The 20,696-nt window shown below is 43.7% G+C and overlaps 1 protein-coding gene across 4 annotated transcripts in view; it reads left to right on the forward strand.

Annotated features, from left to right (window-relative positions):
* C22H1orf21 (chromosome 22 C1orf21 homolog) overlaps positions 1 to 20,696 on the forward strand; it is a 185,759-nt gene that overhangs the window by 161,752 nt on the left and 3,311 nt on the right. For all 4 annotated transcript variants that reach the window (XM_054712045.1, XM_008145952.3, XM_054712046.1 and 1 more), the window contains 2 exons: positions 4,681 to 4,757; positions 12,356 to 12,416. In XM_054712045.1, the coding sequence (XP_054568020.1) occupies positions 4,681 to 4,757; positions 12,356 to 12,416 (138 nt within the window). The remainder of the gene's footprint in view (positions 1 to 4,680; positions 4,758 to 12,355; positions 12,417 to 20,696) is intronic.

Below are 20,696 nucleotides of genomic sequence, written 5' to 3' on the forward strand. Positions count from 1 at the left end.
TGTGTGTCCCCCTAAATCTCCTAATTCTGGTTCATAAATAACCTTTTCTAGTTTTCATGTACTTTCTGAAATGCAGTGGTTCCAATGTGCACAACAGCACAGTCGGTGTGGAGGGCGGGGTGCTCGGAGAGTTCATACTCAGTGCTTGGTGTCTTTTCCCTGTGTGGATCCCTCATTAGCAGTCTCCGGAGCTATTATTCCCACCCCCACTTCTTTTCTCTAGGCCTCCAGCTCCCTGCATCCATCTGGCCCCTGGGATTTCTTTATAGTTCTGGGCCCAGAAAAAAGAAAATGAGATTTCTCCCACACTTCCAACCCAGAACCAATTCAGGGGACCTCGCAGGGCTGCGGCTGCCTAAGTCCTTTCAGACTCAGCGGGACAACACAGAGACTCAGTGGGGAGCATCGTTACAGGTGGTGTGACCGTCTCCAGCATCAGAGAAACTAAGGGAAGCGCAACTTCCTCTGGACACTGACAAGGGCCAAGGGCGTTCTGTTCATAAAGAAGTAAAATTATTCCAAGCCGAGGAGAAAGTTGTTTGATTTGCTGTTTAAATAAACCTGTCACTCCCTGACATTAGTTTGCAAACACTTTGGAGAAAGGGAGGGTTTTTTTTCAACAGATAGAGCCCCTGAGTAGGAACCGTTCAAGGGGTTCCTGCCCTGCTGGGCCTCTCTGTGGACCCCCGGGGCAGCCCTGTGGAACCCCAGTGCTGTTTGAAAACTGTCATGTGGAAAACCAGCTGGGGGGATCCCTGAGCGGGAAGGTATCTTTTCTCTGAAATGGAATTCAGGTCACCTGGGCCTGGATCCCAGACACACGCACTCAGGGAGTTTGGGTGGAGCCCGGGGATGTGGATTTCTGTGCGCATCCAGATGATTCCGAAACCAGCACGAGCGGGTCATGCACAACGCTGCTCCCTGTGACCGCCATGCTGCACACCTGGAACTAACACAAGCTAATGTTAAATGCAAACTGAAATTGCAAAAGAAAATTTTAAAAATATGTGTAATCTATAATAATAAAAGCGTAATATGCTAATTAGACCGGACAGCCGAACGACCTTCCGGACGTCCTTCCAGATGACCTTCCGGACGAAGTCAAGGCCACAAGGGACAGGCAAGCCGCCGTGGCTGCGAGGGCCAAGCCCCTTGCACGAACTTCGTGCATCAGGCCTCTAGTAATAAATATTAGTAATATTTATATAAATGTTACTAAAGAGTTGACTTTTTTTAAAAAAACAACAACACTGCTCTACAAACTGGCTGCTGAGGGCCCTTTCAATGGCTTCAACTTAGTCTTACTTGGTCCCAGTTTATTTTAGGTACTTAGTTTATGTGTTAAATACTATTAAGGTGTTTATTGCCAAGGGAAACAATATCTTAGTCATCTCTTACATCACCTCCCAGTCTAATTCTCTTCCTGGTGCAGCCCTCTCTGTTGGGCCTGCTCCATCTGAGGCTCCCATCAGCCTCCTTCCTCCTCCAGCCCTTCTTGGTTTTGTTTGTTTGTTTGCTTGTTTCATTTTTTAAGATCTCTCTCTCTCTCTCTCTCTCTCTCTATATATATATATATATGTATGTATATGTATATGTATATATACATATATATGTGTATATATATACATATATGTGTGTGTATATACATATATACATATATATATATATATATGTATGTATGTATGTATATATATATATATTGCCTCCCCCCCCACTACAGAGGGGAAGGGAGAGGGTGAGAGAGAGGAACATCAGTGATGAGAGAGAATCATTGATCCGCTGCCTCCCGCAAGTCCCACATTGGAAATACAGCCTGCAACCTGGACATGTGCTCTGACCAGGAATCAAACCGTGGCCTCCTGGTTCATAGGTCGGCGCTCAACCACTGAGCAACACTGACTGAGCAAGACATCTCTTTAAACCTCCCCTTCCCCAATAAACACCCTGAGTAGAAGTTAAATGATATCTATAAGCAAATACAGAACTGATTTATTGATGCAAATGCAGCTAACCAGTAGGCATATGAATGTTCCATGTTGCAAGATACTAGGTATTCTGAGGGATACAAGGACATGTAAGAACAAATCCAAAGAAGTCACATTTTTTCAAATAAAGAAAGCCTTGCCCTGGCTGGTGTGGCTCAGTTGGTTATATTGTCCTGTGAACTGAAAGTTTACTGGTTCGATACCCAGTCAGGGCATATGCCTGGTTTTCAAGCTCGATCCCCAGTAAGGTTGGTGCAGGAGGCAGCCAATCGATATTCCCACGTAAACATTGCTCACTCTCCCTCTCCCTTCCTCTCTCTAAAAAGTCCATTTAAAAAAAAATCTTTCAAATAAAGAAAGCCCACAATGAGACACCCACTGGAATGGCAATAATCGAAGACATTACCAAGCATTGGTGGGAATGTGGAAAGCTGGAATCATTATGCACCACTGGTGGGAATGTAAAATGGTGCAGCCCCCTTGGTCACATCTTAAATAGTTGACTATAAACTTATCATATAACAACTCCACTCCTAGGAATCTACCCAAGAGAAATGAAAATATATGCCCTCGCAGACATGTATGTGAATGGTCATAGCAGCATTATGTGTGATGACCACAAACTAGAAACAATCCAGATGAATCGGCTAAACAAAATGTGGTATATCCATACCCTGGGATATTATTTGGCAATTAAAATAAGTGAAATACTGAAATAGGCTACAATATGGATAAACCTCAAAAACATTACCCAAGTGGAAAACGCCAGGCTGTCTGTTATAAGATTCCATGTATATGAATCTAGAAAAGGCAAATTTGTAGGGAGAGAAAGCTGACTGTGGTTTCCTGGGGCTACAGCTGAGAGCAGGAAATAACTGCAGATGGGTTTGGGGAAACGTTTTGAGTTGATGGAGCTTTTCTAAAACTGGATTGGGGTGACAATTGAGCAGCTCTATAAATTTACTAAAATGTGTCATTTAGTAAATGATGAATTTACAGTGCCAGGCCCCTGAGCCAGGCAGTGTGACCCTGAAGGTAAAGAGAGGACGTGGGCCCGGCCCTCCTGGGGTTAGTGCTTTAGGATTCTCTGGTTGTTCTCCCACCTGCTTTGTAAGAAATTAGGCAGCTCATCTGTTGTTCCCTGATGACATCAGCAGAAGAAACAATATCTATTTCATACATTTCCAATGTTCATGAAAACATTCTTAAGTTTAGTATGAGGTAAGGAAGGTAAAACAGACGGCAAAGTGTGCTAAGTGGTTAGAGGGTCAGCCCATGCACTGAAGGGTCACAGTTCGATTCCTGGTCAGGGGCACATATCTGGGTTGCAAGTTCAATCCCCTGTCAGGCACTTGCGGAAAGCACCTCTCTCTCTCTCTCTCTCTCTCTCTCTCTCTCTCTCTCTCTCTCTCTCTCTCTCTCTCTTCCTCCCTCCTCCCCTCCCTCTCTCCCTCCCTCCCTCTCCCTGTCTCCCCCACCTCTCTCCCTTCCTCTCTCTCTACAAATCAATGAGAAAAATATCCTGGGGTGAGGATTAACACAAAAGAAAAATACACTGCAAAAGAATTGTAGCGATTCTTTATTTTCTTAGAAAATCCTATAACATTGCTATCCCAAAATCCCTATATTTTGGGATAGCAATGTTATACAGATAAGCTCATGTTTGGTGGTCAGTAACAAACCACCATCAGAACATATAAGTCATTGGAATTTCATTGATGTACATGGCTTTTGTGATCCTGGGAGAAATATGAACTCAGAAGAGTTCATCTGAGGGACCATCTGTCTCATGTGCCTTCTCACATGGCTTTGCATGTGGTAAGAAAGGTAGGTTGACCCATGTGAGTTTCATTCTTCCCCTTAGCCTGGGTCTTTAACTATTGCCACACCCCTGGTTCCTTGAGTCTACTATAGTATATAGTCACTTCTTAAATTGGTTTAGAATAGTCTTTCATTTTAGGGGTATGTTTTGTGAACAAAGAATAAAGCACCTTGAATATATTTTTTAAAATAATGTCTGTGAAAATACAGATGAGTAGTATCATTGAGCTAGTGTGCTGACTGATATATCAGTATTTTAAGATCTGAGAGTGTTTCTTTCCCATCTGGCTAGTTTCCTGGGAATAAGAAATCAGATTAGGCTAACAGCCAGAAAGTGCCTCTTGAATATAGGCTAGTACTGAGCTTTACTCATTCAATTCCAGTGTTTGTTGTGGGTGGGAAATGGTCGTTATTCTTAGTCGTGTTCTTGTCAGTGTCACTGCTAGAGCCTTGTGCAAACTTTATGCCTCAGTAACTTGATGCCTTTGTCTTTTACAAAGAAAACGCACTGGAGTCAGTTCCCTGGGCAGGTTGACAAAGGCTGTGATTGTGCTTCTCGGCTCTTCCTGGCCCTAGAATCTTCTGTTCTTTGATTCTTACTGTTTTCAGTAACTCAGCCTAAAAATCAAACACCAGTTGCACATCATTTTTTAAACAGAGTCGTAGCTGTTATGGAGCTCATTGCTTTCTTCGTGACCACATTCCCCGTTCAAATGTTTGGTAGTTCTACCTGGATGGTGTGACCTCTTTGCCAGGACGTCGGTCCTTGAAGTAACCAACTGTGGAGGGTCCCAAACAGCTGGCGTCTGTGATGAAAACCCATGCTATTGCTGAAGTGCTGGTTCTCATCTTGTCTTTTCTATGTGTGTTTCAGGAAAAAAGTGCCAGTTCAAATGCAAGACTTAAAACTAACAAAGAGATTCCGGGATTAGTTCATCAACCCCGAGCAAAGTAAGTTCTAGTTCCTGTTTTTATATTGTTTTGAAAGCTAAAAGTATTTTTAGATTGAGTTCCATTTTGCCTATCAGATAATCAAGACTTATTATAAAGCTTTGTTAATTATGACCAGTGTAGTTTGGTCTAAAGGAACAGATTAGAGAGTCCAAAAACAGTCCATAGTATATGACAGTGCAGGCATTTAAATGATCAGTTAGAAGAAAATAAAGGGGGGATATCTTTATGGGGTAGAGAAGAATTTTGGATAAGTCACAAAGGATGCAGATCTTAAGGAAAATGATTAATTATGGTGACCACATTAAAATTAAGAACTTCTGTTTATCCAAATACACTGTAGGAAAGTAAAAGGCCAAAAAATGATGGAACAGGTGTAATACATGTCAATACATGTAACTGACAGTAGTTGGATTTGCAGAATATATAAAGTATTCCTACAAGTCCGTGAGTAAAAGGCGGAGAACTCATAGAAAAATAGGCTAAAGACATGAGCAACCCTTTCACTGAAGAGGAAACAGGAATGGCTAATCGATATGAAAAAATACAAAATGTTGACCGGGATATGGAACACGGGCACCCTTAACGCCTGCTGGTGGGAATCTAAACTGGTACAATTACTTTGGAAAACAATTTGCATTATCTATTAAAATTGTCCCTGCACGTACCTTCTCCCCAGCATCATCACTCTCAGGGCAGAGGAGGGAAATGCCCAGGCCAAGGGCCATATAAGGCCCTTGAGAAGTCATTTAGTTTGGCCTTGTCAAAGCAGCCGCAGGCAGAACTCAGAATTCAATAAATCTGTGAGCTTTTTTCATAGCAACATAAATTTCTATCAAGTGAATTATATTAATTGAATGATGTTATAAATATCCAAATGGCCCTTGGCAGAAAAAAGGTCCCCACCCCTGCTGTAGAGAAGCCCTCGGGCATGTGTGCCCGCAGAAATATCCATAGCAGCACTGTTTCTGTGAGCTCCTGCAGCTCTTGGATAACCCCGAATGGACGGTGTGGCTCAGTTGGTTGGGCGTTGTCCCATGAACTGAAAGGTTGCTGGTTCAGTTCCCAGTCAGGACACATGCCCAGGTTTCAGGCTCGATTCCCAGAAGGGGGCGTGCAGGAGGTAGCCTATCGATGTTTCTCTCCCTCTCTTCCTCTCTCTCTCAAAATCAATATTAAATTTAAAAAACAACAACAACACTTTAAAAAATGTAATGGCTAACAAAAATGCGGCATATCCTTTTGATGGGAATACTACATATCAATGAAAATGATCAACCTATAGCTGCACATATCAAGAAGGAATCTGCCCTGGCCAGTTTGGCTCAGTGGATAGAACATTGGCCTGTGGACTGAAGCGTCCCAGGTTTGATTCTGGTCAAGGGCACATGCCCGGTTTGTGGGCTCGATCCCCAGTGTGGAGCGTGCAGGAGGCAGCCGATCAATGATTCTCTCTCACATTGATGTTTCTATCTCTCTCTCCCTCTCCCTTTCTCTCTGAAATCAACAAAAATATATTTTTCTTAAAAAAGAAGAAGGAATCTTACAAATGTAAAGTTACAGTGGTAAAGTAAGTAGTAGTACCTGCCTACATGTAGTTTCATTCATATAAAGTTTAGAAACAGGCAGAACTAAAGAATATAGTATATACACGTATCCTACCTAATAAAAGAGTAATATGCAAATTGACCCTAACTCTGCTACACCCACAAGCCATGCCCACAAGCCAATCAGAGCGAGTATGCAAATTAACCCAACCAAGATGGCTACAGCCACGGAGAAAGTAGGAGGGAGGCTTGGGTTTCCAAGGCGATAAAAGAAGCCAGGCTTTCCCCTTCCCTGGCAGACCTAAGCCTCCACTCAAGGCTACAAAGTTTCAATTATAGAAGGTAAACAAATCCAAACAGAAATGGCTGCTGGCCATGGAGCCAGCAGAAGGCTTGGCTCCGCTCCAGGCTACAAAGTTTCAATTGTAGAAGGTAAATAAATTCCAGATACCAGGGCCTCTGCTTGGGTCACCAGGGGGCGTGGCTGGCCTGCAAACCACCATAGGCCCTTCACCCAGGCCTCCCCACACCCCAAGGGAACCCCCACCCTGATCCGGGATACCCTTCAGGGCAAACCAGCTGGCCCCCACCCCTGCACCAGGCCTCTATCCTATCTAATAAAAGAGTAATATGCAGATTGACCATCACTCCAATACACAATATAGCTGTCCCCATGTGGTCAAAGATCCTGCCCCCAAGTGGACACAAGATGGCCACCACAAGATGGCCAGCAGGGGAGGGCAGTTGGGAGGCACCCGGCCTGCAAGGGAGGTCAGTTGAGAGGGACCAGGCCTGCAGGGGAGGGCAGTTAGGGGTGACCAGGCCAGCAGAGGAGGGAAGTTGGGGGCAAACAGGCTGGCAGGGGAGCGGTTAGACCTCAATCAGGCTGGCAGCGGAATGGTTAGGGGGTGATCAGGCTGGAAGGCAGAAGCGGTTAGGGGCAATCAGGAAGGCAGGCAGGCGAGCAGTTGGGAGCCAGCAGTCCTGGATTGTGAGAGGGATGTCCGACTGCCTGTTTAGTTGGACAGTGGGATCGGGCCTAAACGGGCAGTCGGACATCCCTCAAGGGGTCCCAGATTGGAGAGGGTGCAGGCTGGGCTGAGGGACATCCCCCGCCCCCGTGCACGAATTTTGTGCACCGGGCCTCTAGTATATGATAAAACAATAGACAAGCAAGGAAATGAAAAGGCATTAAATTAAGAATCGTGGTTCTCTCTGACTCGATGGAAGACAGTGGGACCACAGGTTCTAATTCTTAATTTGAGTGGTGATTCCATGTATGTCTCTTTATTATTATTTAAAACCGGACAAATAACATGCTAGGTTTTCTCTACTCTGTGTTATGTATTACACAATTAGAAAGTTAAAGAGAAAAATGAGTCATTTTCTAGATTGTTCTAGAACTGAATCTACCTTAGTGATAAAATGGACTGTGTGTGACATGAAAGTCAACTCCCTTTTACTCAAAGATGCTCTGGTATCCCAGAGGCTACAGATCTCTGCTGTGGGGCTCCCCTAAATATTAGCAAATCTCCTGGCGGTCTGGGTGACATTAATAAATTCCATCCAGCCCCGCCCCATTCCAAAATAAATTTGACCATTACATATGTGTAATAGTTGCCCCATGAGTCAAAATCATGAGTAGAATAAATTGTGTTATCTCTGATTCCTCCCAGGAAATGGAGACAAAAATAGCCTAGTTCCTAATCACGTTAGCCTGGTCAGTGTCTGTGGCATTGCTTCAGCCATGGCTACTGCCATGTGGCGATTAGGACTCTTCAGGGGGCGGTAAATGAGCTCAGGGATTAAAGTTTGTCACTTTCAAAGAACATGAGGCATTTTAAAAATCCACTTATTCCCTACAATGTCAGTATAATGGTACCGCCAGTGTTGCACCCTCAGGTGAGTGTGATGCTATGCTCACAACCTCCCTCGTTCACTTCCCTGGGATCACTTTGACCTACACTAACGACAGATATCTGATGACAGAACCTCATCCTCTTTTCATCCAAGCCACGGGACACATGCTATTTTTAAATGCTTCCCTTATCGCTGAGTTCTAAGAAGAGACTGGATTAAGGAGAATTTCTTTTTCATGTAGAGTGAATCCTAATTTAACTGACACACTGAAACATTGAGTTTTGCAAACTGGCATGAAGCTCTCAGAGAACTTGATTAAACTGGCTCTTGTGTTTATACTAAAATTATGAAGAAAATCCTCTGTTTTCCACATAGCAGCATTCGTGTGTGTGTGTGTGTGTGTGTGTGTGTGTGTGTGTGTGTGTGTTGTAAACTGTCAGTCAGAGCATTGGGTTCATGGAATTCAACTCAGAAATCCTTCTGGAGCCCAAGAGAAGAGTGTTACTTATCCTACTTGCTGACTCACAGGATGAAGGAAACGCATTTATTATGCAGTTGTATAAAATAAAATAATGAGGGTTTGTTTGTTTTTTTCCCCAATGAGTGGAAGGTCAATCTCATACCAGACAATGGCAGATTTGTTAATAACAGAGGCAGGTAATTCTCACATCTTCATTTGATGCAACTCATGGAACATATTCTTACGACTTTGTGATCTCAGGCAAGTGACCTGGTGTCTCAGAGCTTCAGTTTTCTCAGAGAAAAAGGAGGGTGAGCAATCCTGTCTCACAGGGCTGGGGAGCAAATGAAATCATGTACGCCTAGTGCTTATCACAGTGACTTGGTAAGAACGCCTTAATATTGAGAAAACACCCAAATGGCCTTTACCAAGGAAGTGGGGAAAATAAACTCCACCTTATTTGCACAGTGGAATATTCAAGTTAATATTAAATTAGTTCATTTAAAGTTAATATTTAAATTCGTTAAGATGAATGCACAAGGCTGGATGGACCTCGGCAATATAATGCCAGAAGAAATGAGTAAGCCCTGAAAGATTGCATTGAGCGTGATGCACTCTTTGTAAAGTAAAAAAAAAAAAAAAATTAAGTAAATCATGGTGGGAGGTAAGTTAGCTCTAGGTTGTTGTCAAGGTCCTAGCTTTTGTTTTTCATTTTGGTTTCATGGGTGCTTATTAGACTATTTTTAAAAACTAACAAACAAAATAATTAACTAAAACTGAGCCTGAGCCATGCATGACCTACAAGCAAGGGTGTGTCGTGATGTGAGGACTAGGATTAACCCCACTTCCCTGAGGTCCAATTGAAAATTAATAATGATGACCATGAAGAAATAACCATGTTCAGGCCAAGATCTGCCGGGAACCCACTGAGTAACTGAATTTCATTTTTGCAGGTGACATATTAGGGAATTGGGACCTTGCCTTCTCAAACTTTTCTGGCTTAAGTTTTTATTATTTGGAAATTTTTCTTTCAGTCATTGAACATGAAAGCCGCGTGTCTTTCAGCTTGAAAGCTCATTTTGCTCACCTTCTTTCTTTTTTTTAAATATATTTTCATTGATTTCAGAGAGGAAGGGAGAGAGAGAGAGATAGAAACATCAATGGTGAGAGAGAATCATTGATCAGCTGACTCCTGTATGCCCCACACTGGGGCTCGAGCCCACGACCTGGGCATGCACCCCGAATGGGAATTGAACCATGACCTCCTGGTTCATAAGCTGGTGCTCAACCACTGAGCCACGCCAGCCGGGCTTGCCCACTTCATTCGGTTCATTCGCTTGTCAGTAAGATTCCATCATGTTATCATCTCTGGTCTCGTGGAGCTGAGAAGTCACAGAAAGAGCAGCCTGTGCTAGCACCGGGTTAACTCACAAGAGCACTGCCAAGGTCAACAGGGGCCACACGTCGTCCTCCAGGCGGCACTGGGTTTTCCCAGTTGGAGTTGGAAACGTAGAAAACCAATGTGCTTTTTCCTCCTCCCGGCTCCCCACTCACAATCTTCAAATTGTGCATCAGAAAGCACCCAGGAATCTCGTTCCCTAGGGACTGTTTCTCACAGTCCAGCGTAAACTTTTGAACGAAAAAACGCATTAATGCCGCTGTGTGGACGGGGTTTCCGTAGGAGAAGAGTTTGTTCACATTTATCTAAGCGGCTGTCAGTCGATATGGGCTGATTTATGTCGTCAGAGTACAGATCCTGTCTCTGCCCTTGTTGGAGGGTTTCGGGACTTCTCTCTGAAACAATCCCGTGGAAAAGAGCCGAGCAAGCCTCATGCTTTCAGGTACATCCCCACCCAAGAGGATGCACAGGTGACAGGGACCGCGTGCGGGCCTTTGTGCCTTGTGGCAGTGTCTGTCACTTCCAGGGACAACAGAGTTTGTCTGAAAGAGCTTGTGTAGAGTGTCAGGATTGGACGATAACTAAGTCACCCTACTAACACACTCTAACACAGTCCACACACTGTCTTTCAAGGGGCAAGATAGTGAACGAGCCTGGTGGGTGGCTCTTCCTCGTAGATGTTTGAATGAGGCAGAGGCAGGCAGAGATGCTGGACCGCTCTTAGACGAGAGAACATCGGGCAGTGTTTCTGCGTCAAAGTTGTGATCCTAGAGATGCTCCCGATTGAAGGCTTTGGTTAGAATTGTTTCTCAAAGGGCACATGGGAAAGTAAAAGTGGTAGTTTACTTCCTGTCTTGAACCTCTACCCAAAGTAAGGTTAATATTTAGTTCCGGATCCAGGTGGGGTTGGAAATTCACTGCCTTGTCTAATTAATTCTGGGTTGGGTGGCTTTCATCCAATTTGTTTTAACCAAGGGATACCTGTTTTTTGTTGTGTGTGTTTTAATGATCACAAAACATGTAGTAAAACCACACAAAACTGGAACCACTGAGGTTTTAGTGTTTGCTTTACCACCTTGGGATTGTCACCATCACCCTTGGTCCCAAGCTCCTGATATGAACCCTTGAGCGTGGGCATTCTTTCTTATTGAATTTATTGGGGTGACATTGGTTAATAAAATAATATTGGTTTCAGGTGTGCAATTCTATGAAACATCGTCTGTTGATTGTATTGTGTGTTTACCACCCCAAGTCAAGTCTCCTTCATCACCATTATCCCCTCTTCTCCTCCCCCCTCCTCCCCTTTCCCTCTGGTGATCACCATACTGTTGTCAGTGTCTATGAGGTTTGCTATGTTTGGTTTTTTCTTAATGGATCCCAGACAGTCTTGCTCACAGGAGGGCAGACCCATTTGGAGAGTGGACTTCACTGAAGAGTTCCCCTTTGTCCATCTAATGTGCATATGTTGAGTACTAACCACACATCCTTGTTTCCATGCTGTGATGGTTCAATAGAGGAGTGAATGGAAGCTAGCAACAGTCACGGAACGTGAGTGCCGGAAGGTTTTTCTAGATGAGGAATCAGAGGTCTGTGCCTCACCCCTGCTGACATCTGGGCTGCCTCTGTGGGGTCATGAATCACATGCATTTAAATAGAGATCATGTGGTCAATATCATATATATTGCCCTTTCCATTGGTGATCTCAGCTCTACTTACCCATGTTACCACATTCCTCTCACGAGGTTTGCTGTTAAATGGAGGAAGACAAGCAAACACGCAGGGCAAGTTCTACTCAAACCTGCCTCCTGCCTTTCTCCTTTATTCCAGTGGAATTTCTCTCCCTGAGAGACTCATTCACTGTCGCCAATGCAGAAGGAGTTCAGGGCCAATGTCAAGTTCTCAGCTCACTTGCTGCCAGCCCACATCTAGACAGCTGAATAGCATGCTGATGCTTTGCAAAATACACATTTCCATATAATAACTAGGGTTATACACAGGGTGGAAATATGCCATGTGCTGCTTGCCTATCCTTTTTTAAATCACAAATATGCATCTGAAGAAAAATTTGGCACATACCTCCCAGTAACACCACTATAAATAACATGTACATCGACAGGAAAATTGTATTTCTTAAATCTCAGGCACTGATAGACCCTTATGAAATGCATTTGTAGGATTACTGTAATAACACTTATTCTTACTATAACTTCAGAGTATTTCTGTGGAAAAGTCTGCAGTAAAGAAATGTCCACCTCCAAGTTTAGGGACTCAGCATTTTTCTTGAGGGAGGAGGCTTAAGAAAACATTGAAATATGCGCTGTTTGTTTTTCAGCATGCACATCTCTGAGAGCCAACAAGAATTCTTCAGAATGCTGGACGAAAAAATCGAAAAGGTAAGGAGTCAAATAAAGTACATGTTTCAAGACGAATTGCCTCTTGAGTGAGGGTAACAATCTTCTGGTTCCTATGTCACAAAGCTATTCTTGTAAGGGGCTGGGTAGAGAGTTAAAAAAAAGTTCCCCCTACACCAAGAAAATGTGACTATGAGAATGTTTCATGTCTAAGGAAGCTTCCCAGGATCCTGGGCTACCCCGAACGTTAATTAAAGTGGGCAACGCCAGGTAGAGACGCGTTGTCTAGGGACAGTGTTCTGATCACTGTGTGTTGTCTGCCCCTGATGCCCTGCTCTGACCTCAGACTGCAAGCAAGAAGGTACCTGCCAACAGCTACCTAGTGCCTGACACTACTCTTAAGTTCTTACATCGTGTGCACATTGCAATCAGTAGCCACCTCGGGGTAATGACTATGAGACATGTATTATCTGCGTTTTACAGGCAAGGAAACTGAGGCTCAGGATGCTTGAGTAACTTACCCCGTTTTGCAATGATAATAATAATAATAATAACACGTGGAGTCCACTTCTCTGTGGCTCCAAAGCAGAGTCTCCAAGTTGCTCCTCTAGGGATGTGTGGATTTTACATTGACAGTGAGATGCAAGGTTGATCCATGTGGAAATTGGACCCATACTTATGATCTCCGAGTAGCATATGCTAAGCAGCTGAATGAAGTATGGTCTATGGTTAATAATTACAGGCTTGCATCCTTGGAGAATTTAAGGTCATCCCTGCAGAAAGGTGAATTTTAACTATAAAATCGGAGTGTTACCATTTGAAAGCTTTATTCAGAAGAAGAGTAAAATCTTAAATTCAGAACATGCCATTACTATAAAAAGGCATCCCAGGCCAATTTTACCTTTGAAATTTGTTCTGTTTTAATTTTTATTTCTTTTTTTACTTTTTGTGGTCCTTTGATCTATCTGAGCATTTGTCCATGAATTTCTCAGTTGTGATCTCTATCACTCAACGGAAGATAATGAAGAGGTCTTAAATTCATCAGTATTTCAGCAGCAGAATAATTGTATAATAAGAATAATTGTATAATCTAATGCACCACTAAAAGACCAGCAAATATCACCAGTGTGAAAATAGAGATGGATAATGAATTTAAATGGCAGTTTAGTCTATATCACTCCCTGACTGTGCAAAAACCTCATTTTAGGAATATATTTTTATTTTTAGTGAAATTTTGGCTTATGCATGACTTTTTAGATGGAAAATTTACCATGTTTCACATATTGGTTCAAAAGCTGTTCAACTTGCCGATACGTTTTGTTTTAGTAAAGAGAAGCATAAAAAGAAATTATCTGTCCCCACTATTTTGGTGAAGATCTTTTCGTTCTCAGTTTATTTGGATTTTTTCCTCTGCTAGCTTCCTGGCAACAAAAAGGTCTGCTTTGTAGTCAGGGGTAGCCTGTAAAAACTGAAATCCGAATTGTAATTTGTCTTTTAAACAACATATACACATCTGACACGGCATTAAAATGACCTAATTCCTTTCTGGTGTGTTTCCATAATGGAAATTCTACCTCTTTTTTGCTCAAAAGTGAAATTCATTGTTCCCATCTGCAATTCAGTTTCCACTTTTCCTTTTGCATCGGGGTGTAGAGAGAATGATGAGTTAAAAACAAGTGTTCCCACTATTGAATACATTTTTTTTAATTTTTAATTTCTCAATTACAGTTGACATACAATAGTTTATTAGTTTCAGGCATACAGACCAGCAATTAGACATTATATAACTTACTTAAGTGATCACCCGATAAATCTAGTTCAGCAAGGGGGTGTCATTTAATCTGACATGGGCCAGGGCTAAGCCTGAAGTCCCTTAAATCCAGGTCCAAAAAAATCAAGGGTTAACTGTATAAGGAATCAGTTATAACACGGAAAATTTTTATAAGATAATGTTCAATGTGTCAATAGATTGAAGTGATATTAAAATGACATATATATATGAACAGAGACTTAAAAGGAGCTTGAACACGCTACTTATTAGGAAGATGGGTCTGTAGGAAAATTTTTAAATTTAATTTTGATTGATGGTTTTCTTGTGTATAAAATAAGAACCATTTTATAAAATGCCTTTTTGTACAACGCTGCTGTTTGATGGTAGTGTGGCGGCCAGGAGGGCCCAAGCCAGCCACCAGACAAGAATGCTTTTTACATGTTGTCACGTGGGGGAAACAAGCAGAATCATATTTTCTGACATGAAAAAAATAGGTGAACTTCCAAATTCAGTGTCCACGAAGTTTTATTGGAACACAGCCACGCTTTTTTTTTTTTTTTTTTTTTTTTTGCTTTTATCTGTGGCTGCCTTCACGCTTCCATCGCTAGAGTTGAGTTGCAGCAGGAACCAGACGGAATGCAAGGCCTAATGTGTTTACCGTTTGGCCCTGGACAAAGAAAGCGGCCCGCGCCTGCTCAAGAACATCAGCTGAGTATGGCCCAGAGACAGGGGCACCCACCTTCTTTATCCCTGCTCCTCTCATCCTCACTCCGGTTCACTTCCTCCTGGGGAACAGCATCTTTGAGGTCACCTGAATGCCATCGTCAGAGAAAGCTGGAGAACCGTGTGCCATAAAGCTTCTAAAACAGCCTCCCTTTTGTCTGTAGAATGAGGATTTGGGTTTATTAAACACTTCACGAGGGGAGGGGATTAAAGCCCTTTGGTTAATGCTCATTCTCTCTTGGAAATGAAAAGCCCAGTCTACTGGAATTGTTGTCACTGCTGTCTGTCGGCCCTGGGGATCCTTCCCTTATATGGTCCAAGGAGCTGTCAGGGGCTGGAGGCTGTCACACTCCTCCTGCTCATTACAAACCCAGACCTTTTTCCAACTGAAATAATAACGTGTGAGTCTAATTAGAATAAAGCCTGTTAGAAACAGAGACGGCCATTAATGCCTCGATTGATTTTTCTAATGAACTAAGTCGGGGGAGGAGACTCTCACAGCGCAGCTCAGGACTTTTGCTTTTCTTCGGCGTCTGCTGTACATTGTTGTGGGACCGTAAGTGAAAACGCTGTTGAAGCGCTCCCTGTCTGGAGCGGCTCTGTGAGTCCAGCCCTGGCCACGGCCCCACAGGAGGAGGATGGAAGAGCGGCCCTTCACGGGGCAGGGAGCTTTCATTCTACCTTCCCAGCCTTCCCGCCTCCTCCTGATCTTGTCTGTTCTGGATTCCAGCTCATTGTTCCCACTGGCCAAGGGGTGGAATGCGGCTCTCCCGCCCTGTATTCCTGCTTCAGGGACAGAGCCTCATGGCCAGATGCTCATGAAAACTTGCATCGGAGGTTGTCTCTGGCTGGTGATCCCTGGAGGGAAAGGTTGTTGGGGAGGAGTGATAGGGGGGCAGAGACGGAAGATGACCCGTTAAATTTCTGCACCAAAATCTGGATGCGGCATTTGGGTTTCATTACTCAGGATCCTCTTTGGTGCATGGAAAGCCTGTCAGTGAACAGTGTGGGGCGGAAGGCTATGCAGGAGGCATAACTGAGTCAAGAAACGGAGGTTCAGGAAGCCCACAGTCAGGAAGAGCGAGGAGGAAGACGAAGCATGGAAGGAAGCAGATAATAGGGAGGAGAACCGAAATACCACACAGGCCAGAAACTAACAGGTGCCCCCAGCATCATCCCGAGAGATCAAGGAGAGGAGGATAACTTCTTCGGTCGGTCAGTCAGTCAAAACACAAGAGCCTGCTTTGTGACAAGTATAGCTCACACTTCCAGACAGAAATAAGCCTCGTTTGAGCCAACTTTTATAACGAGCCTTCATTACAAAAATGCATGTTTGCCTTCACCAAACATGAAAACCTTGACTGGAATATTTAGTTTCTGTTCCTAGTACAGTGAGGTTCTATTTTTTAAATTGTGGGGAAGAGACATCAACTTGTTGTTCCGCTTCTTTATGCATTCATTGGTTGGTTCTTGTATGAGTCCTGACTGGGGATTGAACCGGCAACCTTGGCATATCAGGACGATGCTCTAACCAACTGAGCCAACTGGCCAGGGCTCAGTGTGAGGTTCTTTAATGCAGAACTTGGTGACAACAGCAAAAGACATAGTTTAGGATGCCTGACTGAATGTTGGGGAAAGTAAACTAGATGTCGTTCCAAAGGTGGTTTACACAGGTGCTACTTATATAAATAAAAATGGTGTGTAACGGACTGTGCCTTCTTCTGTTATCCACTGTTGGCTCCCCCTGCCTCTGATGTGCCTCTCCTAAGTTCCAGGCCATCCTCAGAACCAGTCTGTGTCTCCATCTCTGCTGATACTTCTGCTAAAGTCATACTCTGTATCCGCTGAAGTGCTGAAGAGGGCTGCTTTTTCCACCGTGACCTGCAAAATGTTGACAATTTGCTTCTCTTATGAGAGTCCCAGGACACCTCCTCTGTATCATGTCATTCAATAGCCTCCACCTCCACCTACACACACACACACACACACACACACACACACACAGCACTGCCTCCCTCCAGACACCCGCCTGTGCATAACCATTGTGATAGGGGCCACACAAGGATTCCATTAGGTACCAAAAAGACATGTTGGCTAAAATTACTATAAAATGTGGTGGGGGTGGGAAGGACCACTGGGAGAGGAAGAGACCAGCCCCTTGAACAGTTGGGGGAAATGTCACTTGAAGAGATGATGTTCTGATGAGATCCGAAAGATGCAATAGGCTGCGAGTGTGAGAAAAGAGAACCATGTGTGTGAAAACAGTGGCACCCAACAAGGGCCTGCCTGTTTGGGACACGTGGTGAGAGGTCCTGTTGGTGTTCGCTTGGCAGCAGCACAGGAGCCATACCTCGGGAAGCTTTTTTTATTGGTGGAGGGGAGTAGAGTGGATATTCGATTGACTTTTTTCATGCTTCATAAAAATGCTGTAATGAAAATATTTTTACACATACTTTTAACAACTTTATGGAGCTATAACTTACATACCATAAAATTTACTCATTTGACATGTACAAGTCAATGAATTTTAGTAAATTTACCAAATTGCACAACCATCACACACTCCAGTTAAAAAATTCCCATCACCTCCATAAGATCCCTCCTGCTCACTTGCAGTCAATCCCCTTCCCACCTCCAGCCCAGGGAACCAATGAATATATATATATATATATATATTTTTATATTTTTTTTTTTTTTTAAATATGTGTTTAGGAGTTTATCTTTGGATACTGATTTCTGTAATGAAGGGTGTGCACATTTTTATGACTCACAATACCTATTACCCAATTACTTTCAAGGCAGCCATATACCATTTTACACTGAGGCCAGCAGTGTGTGAGAGTCACATTTCATTGTGGGTGTGGCTATTTATATTTGTTATTACTAAAGCAGACCGCTTTTCTCTTGGTGTGTTTACTGGTTTTATTTTGCTCTGAATGAGTTTCCACTTTGTGCCCTTTTGAGATCCTCTCCCTGTTCCTTTTATTGGTGTGAGCGTCCACGTAGCTTTCATCATGCACATGTATGCTGTCGGTATTCGTCCCATGATGAGGTTAGCCCTTTGTATTTCGTGGCATCATTTTTCGACGTGCAGAGTTTCAGTCTCCCGTGATCAGATGTGCTCTTCTTTCCTTTTACCTTGTGATCTTTTCTGGTCCCTTGAAGCGTTGTCTCTCTCCAGAGCTTTGACAGAAGCTCAGTTTGACATTCTGTTCTATTATTGCTAAGACTTAGCACTTTGATTCTTTTGGAATCTGTTGTTAATGGTGATTCCCTTTGTCAGTCCTTAACTTTCACAATATCTTAGGCTGTATTTCTTGGATGTTTTCTTCTGTCTTGGTAATATTTTGGTGGATCCATTTAAAAAAAAACCAACACAAACGATTGTAAAACTGAAGCACATGCAAAGGAGGGAGACCTAAATGGAGACCACGTTGTTTGCAGATGATGGACCAAGGGATGCTGCTGATCGGGGAAGACCTATCCTCTGGTTCCCAAGGCCCAGATGAAGCCGTTCTGTGGGCACAAGCAGGGGTTGGGCTCCGCTGTTGAACGGTTTCGCAGGCGGCTTGGAAAAGTATCTGACGTGTTCCAGCCGAGAAGAGAGGGTTCCCTGTCTGCTCGGTGGTAAACGGAGGCCGGCCCTACGTTAAATGAGAGGTCAGAGAGGAAAGAATCTAGGTCCCCTTCCAACTCCAAGATTTCAGCACTCTCCAGTATTTTTCATCCTTTCATCTATTCACAAGTATTCATCAAGCATCTGACAGGCTGCCGACACTAGTCTAAATCCTGAGGGTGCAACAGAGTGTAAAACAGGTCCTGCCCACTCGTTACTTCTATTCAAGGGGAAAGACAGCCAATTAAGGAATTAATTAATATACTAATAATGTCAGGTAATGATAAGTAATATAAATAAAAATGAAGCAGAGTAAGAAGTGTTATTGAGTATAGAGTGTTCACGGAAGACAATGAGGTGACATTTGAGCAGAGATTTAGGAGAAGAAATGGATGCATGAGGGCTGGGGACAGCAGGAGCCAATCAGGAAGGAAGAAGGACAAGCATCCAGGCCCTGAGGTACAGGGCTTGACTAAGGACCTGACTGTAACTGATTGATCTAGCTGTGGGCCGAATTTCTCACCTAAGCAGTTTATGAACTGTTGGATCTATTGATCTCATTTTTCAATATCATCGTAAGAGCTGTAATTTACTAAGTACTTACTATGTGCCATGCTTTGCTAAACCCCTTATGTATTTTACTTCTAATTCTCACATCACTGCTGCAAGTTAGGTCTTACTGTTCCCATTTTAAAGATGGAGAAACTGAGGCTCAGTGCTTGCTCTCAGTAATTTTGACCTAGCTCTAATCCACTCCACTGGGAAAGTATGCAGCTCACAGTTGATTGTTATATGCCCGAGGTGTATGTATTAGGCCCAGTGCATCCTCGTCTACAAAAATATACTGAAGACTAACATGATAAAATTGCACCTGAAACTGAACGGTCAGGCCTAGACTGCTTGTGTACTTAAACTTGAGGAGCAAAGGTACCGTAGGCACTTTGCAGGAACAGTTTCTTCATTTGAAGTCACTCTTCCAGCGAGCGTTCCTCTTTAAACTTGCAGAATTTTAGAACTTGTATGCATATAAGCATAGCCCATGGACACAGACAATAGTGTGGTGAAGGCCTGGGGCAGGGGGTGGGGCAGGCTAAAAGGGATCAATGGGGGGAAAAAGAGAGGACACATGTAATACTTTCAGCAATAAAGATTTTTTAAAAAGCTTGCGGAATTTGAAAGTAGGATAATGTCCTTCCCTTTGCTAGTCTTTAAAATCTCTAATTCTTAGCCTAGACATTTCAACAGACAAAATTGTTTACCCTAGCACCTTGGAAATGCATGTTCTGAGTTGACATAAACTTCTGTACGTTTCCAAGAAAGTAACGCAAACAGCGGAAGAGGATAGAGGGTGTTCCCCTGCAGAGGCAGGGCCCGGTCAGGGAGATTTCAGTAAGCAAAAGCCGTGATTTTGTGTGTGCGTGCATGTCTGCACCAAAATGCCCATGTGGTTCTTCCAACAACCCTTCCTTGTCAGCATCACCGGGCATTTCCGGTCCTCCAGCTTGTGGGGCCCTGGGAGGGACCGTGCTCTCTGTAGCTCTCAGTGGGGCCTTCGAACAAGGGTGGAATTGTGTGCAACAGTCGCTGATTCCAACCGCCCAGAGCCCCGTGACAAAGACTTCCAGTCTGTAGTCCCTTTAGGGGAAAGGGCATGCTCCAGCTCAGAGTGCTGTGTGTCTCCCACTCCCAGCTACTCACTCCCACTTCCTGCCTCCTGACAGCTGAAGGTTTTAAGGGGCCCTTTTTTAGCACAGCTCTTTAAAAATGTAAATGCGACTGGAAGTCACGTCACAGAAGCAAGCTCCCTGTCCTGCCCGGTGGGGCTGGTGTGCAATGGGGCCCCTGGTGATGCCCAGATGAGGCCACTCACGTCGAAGCTCTCTCCGGCTCCCATTTCTTAAAGCGACGCCGGCCATCTGGGAGCTCGTGCTCTTGATGTTTGTGATTTTCAAGTTTTCTGTTTATAAAATATTTGGTTCTCAGAGCTGCTGACAGGTGATAATAACAAAAATGAAACGGATTTGAATTTGAATTTTGTTACCAACTTACTACAGTTGGGGAGGGGGTTGGGGGAGGATTATCCAGGGCTCTTGAGCTGGTCTGAGGTTTGCCCACAAGTCACAAGGCACCACTCCCGCCTTGCAGGGTTGGCTGGGGTTGGTGCGGATACCAACGAAATAACGTCTGCAAAGCAACCAGCGCCGTTTTCCTT

Source organism: Eptesicus fuscus, chromosome 22 (assembly GCF_027574615.1).
Source record: "Eptesicus fuscus isolate TK198812 chromosome 22, DD_ASM_mEF_20220401, whole genome shotgun sequence".
NCBI lineage: Eukaryota > Metazoa > Chordata > Mammalia > Chiroptera > Vespertilionidae > Eptesicus > Eptesicus fuscus.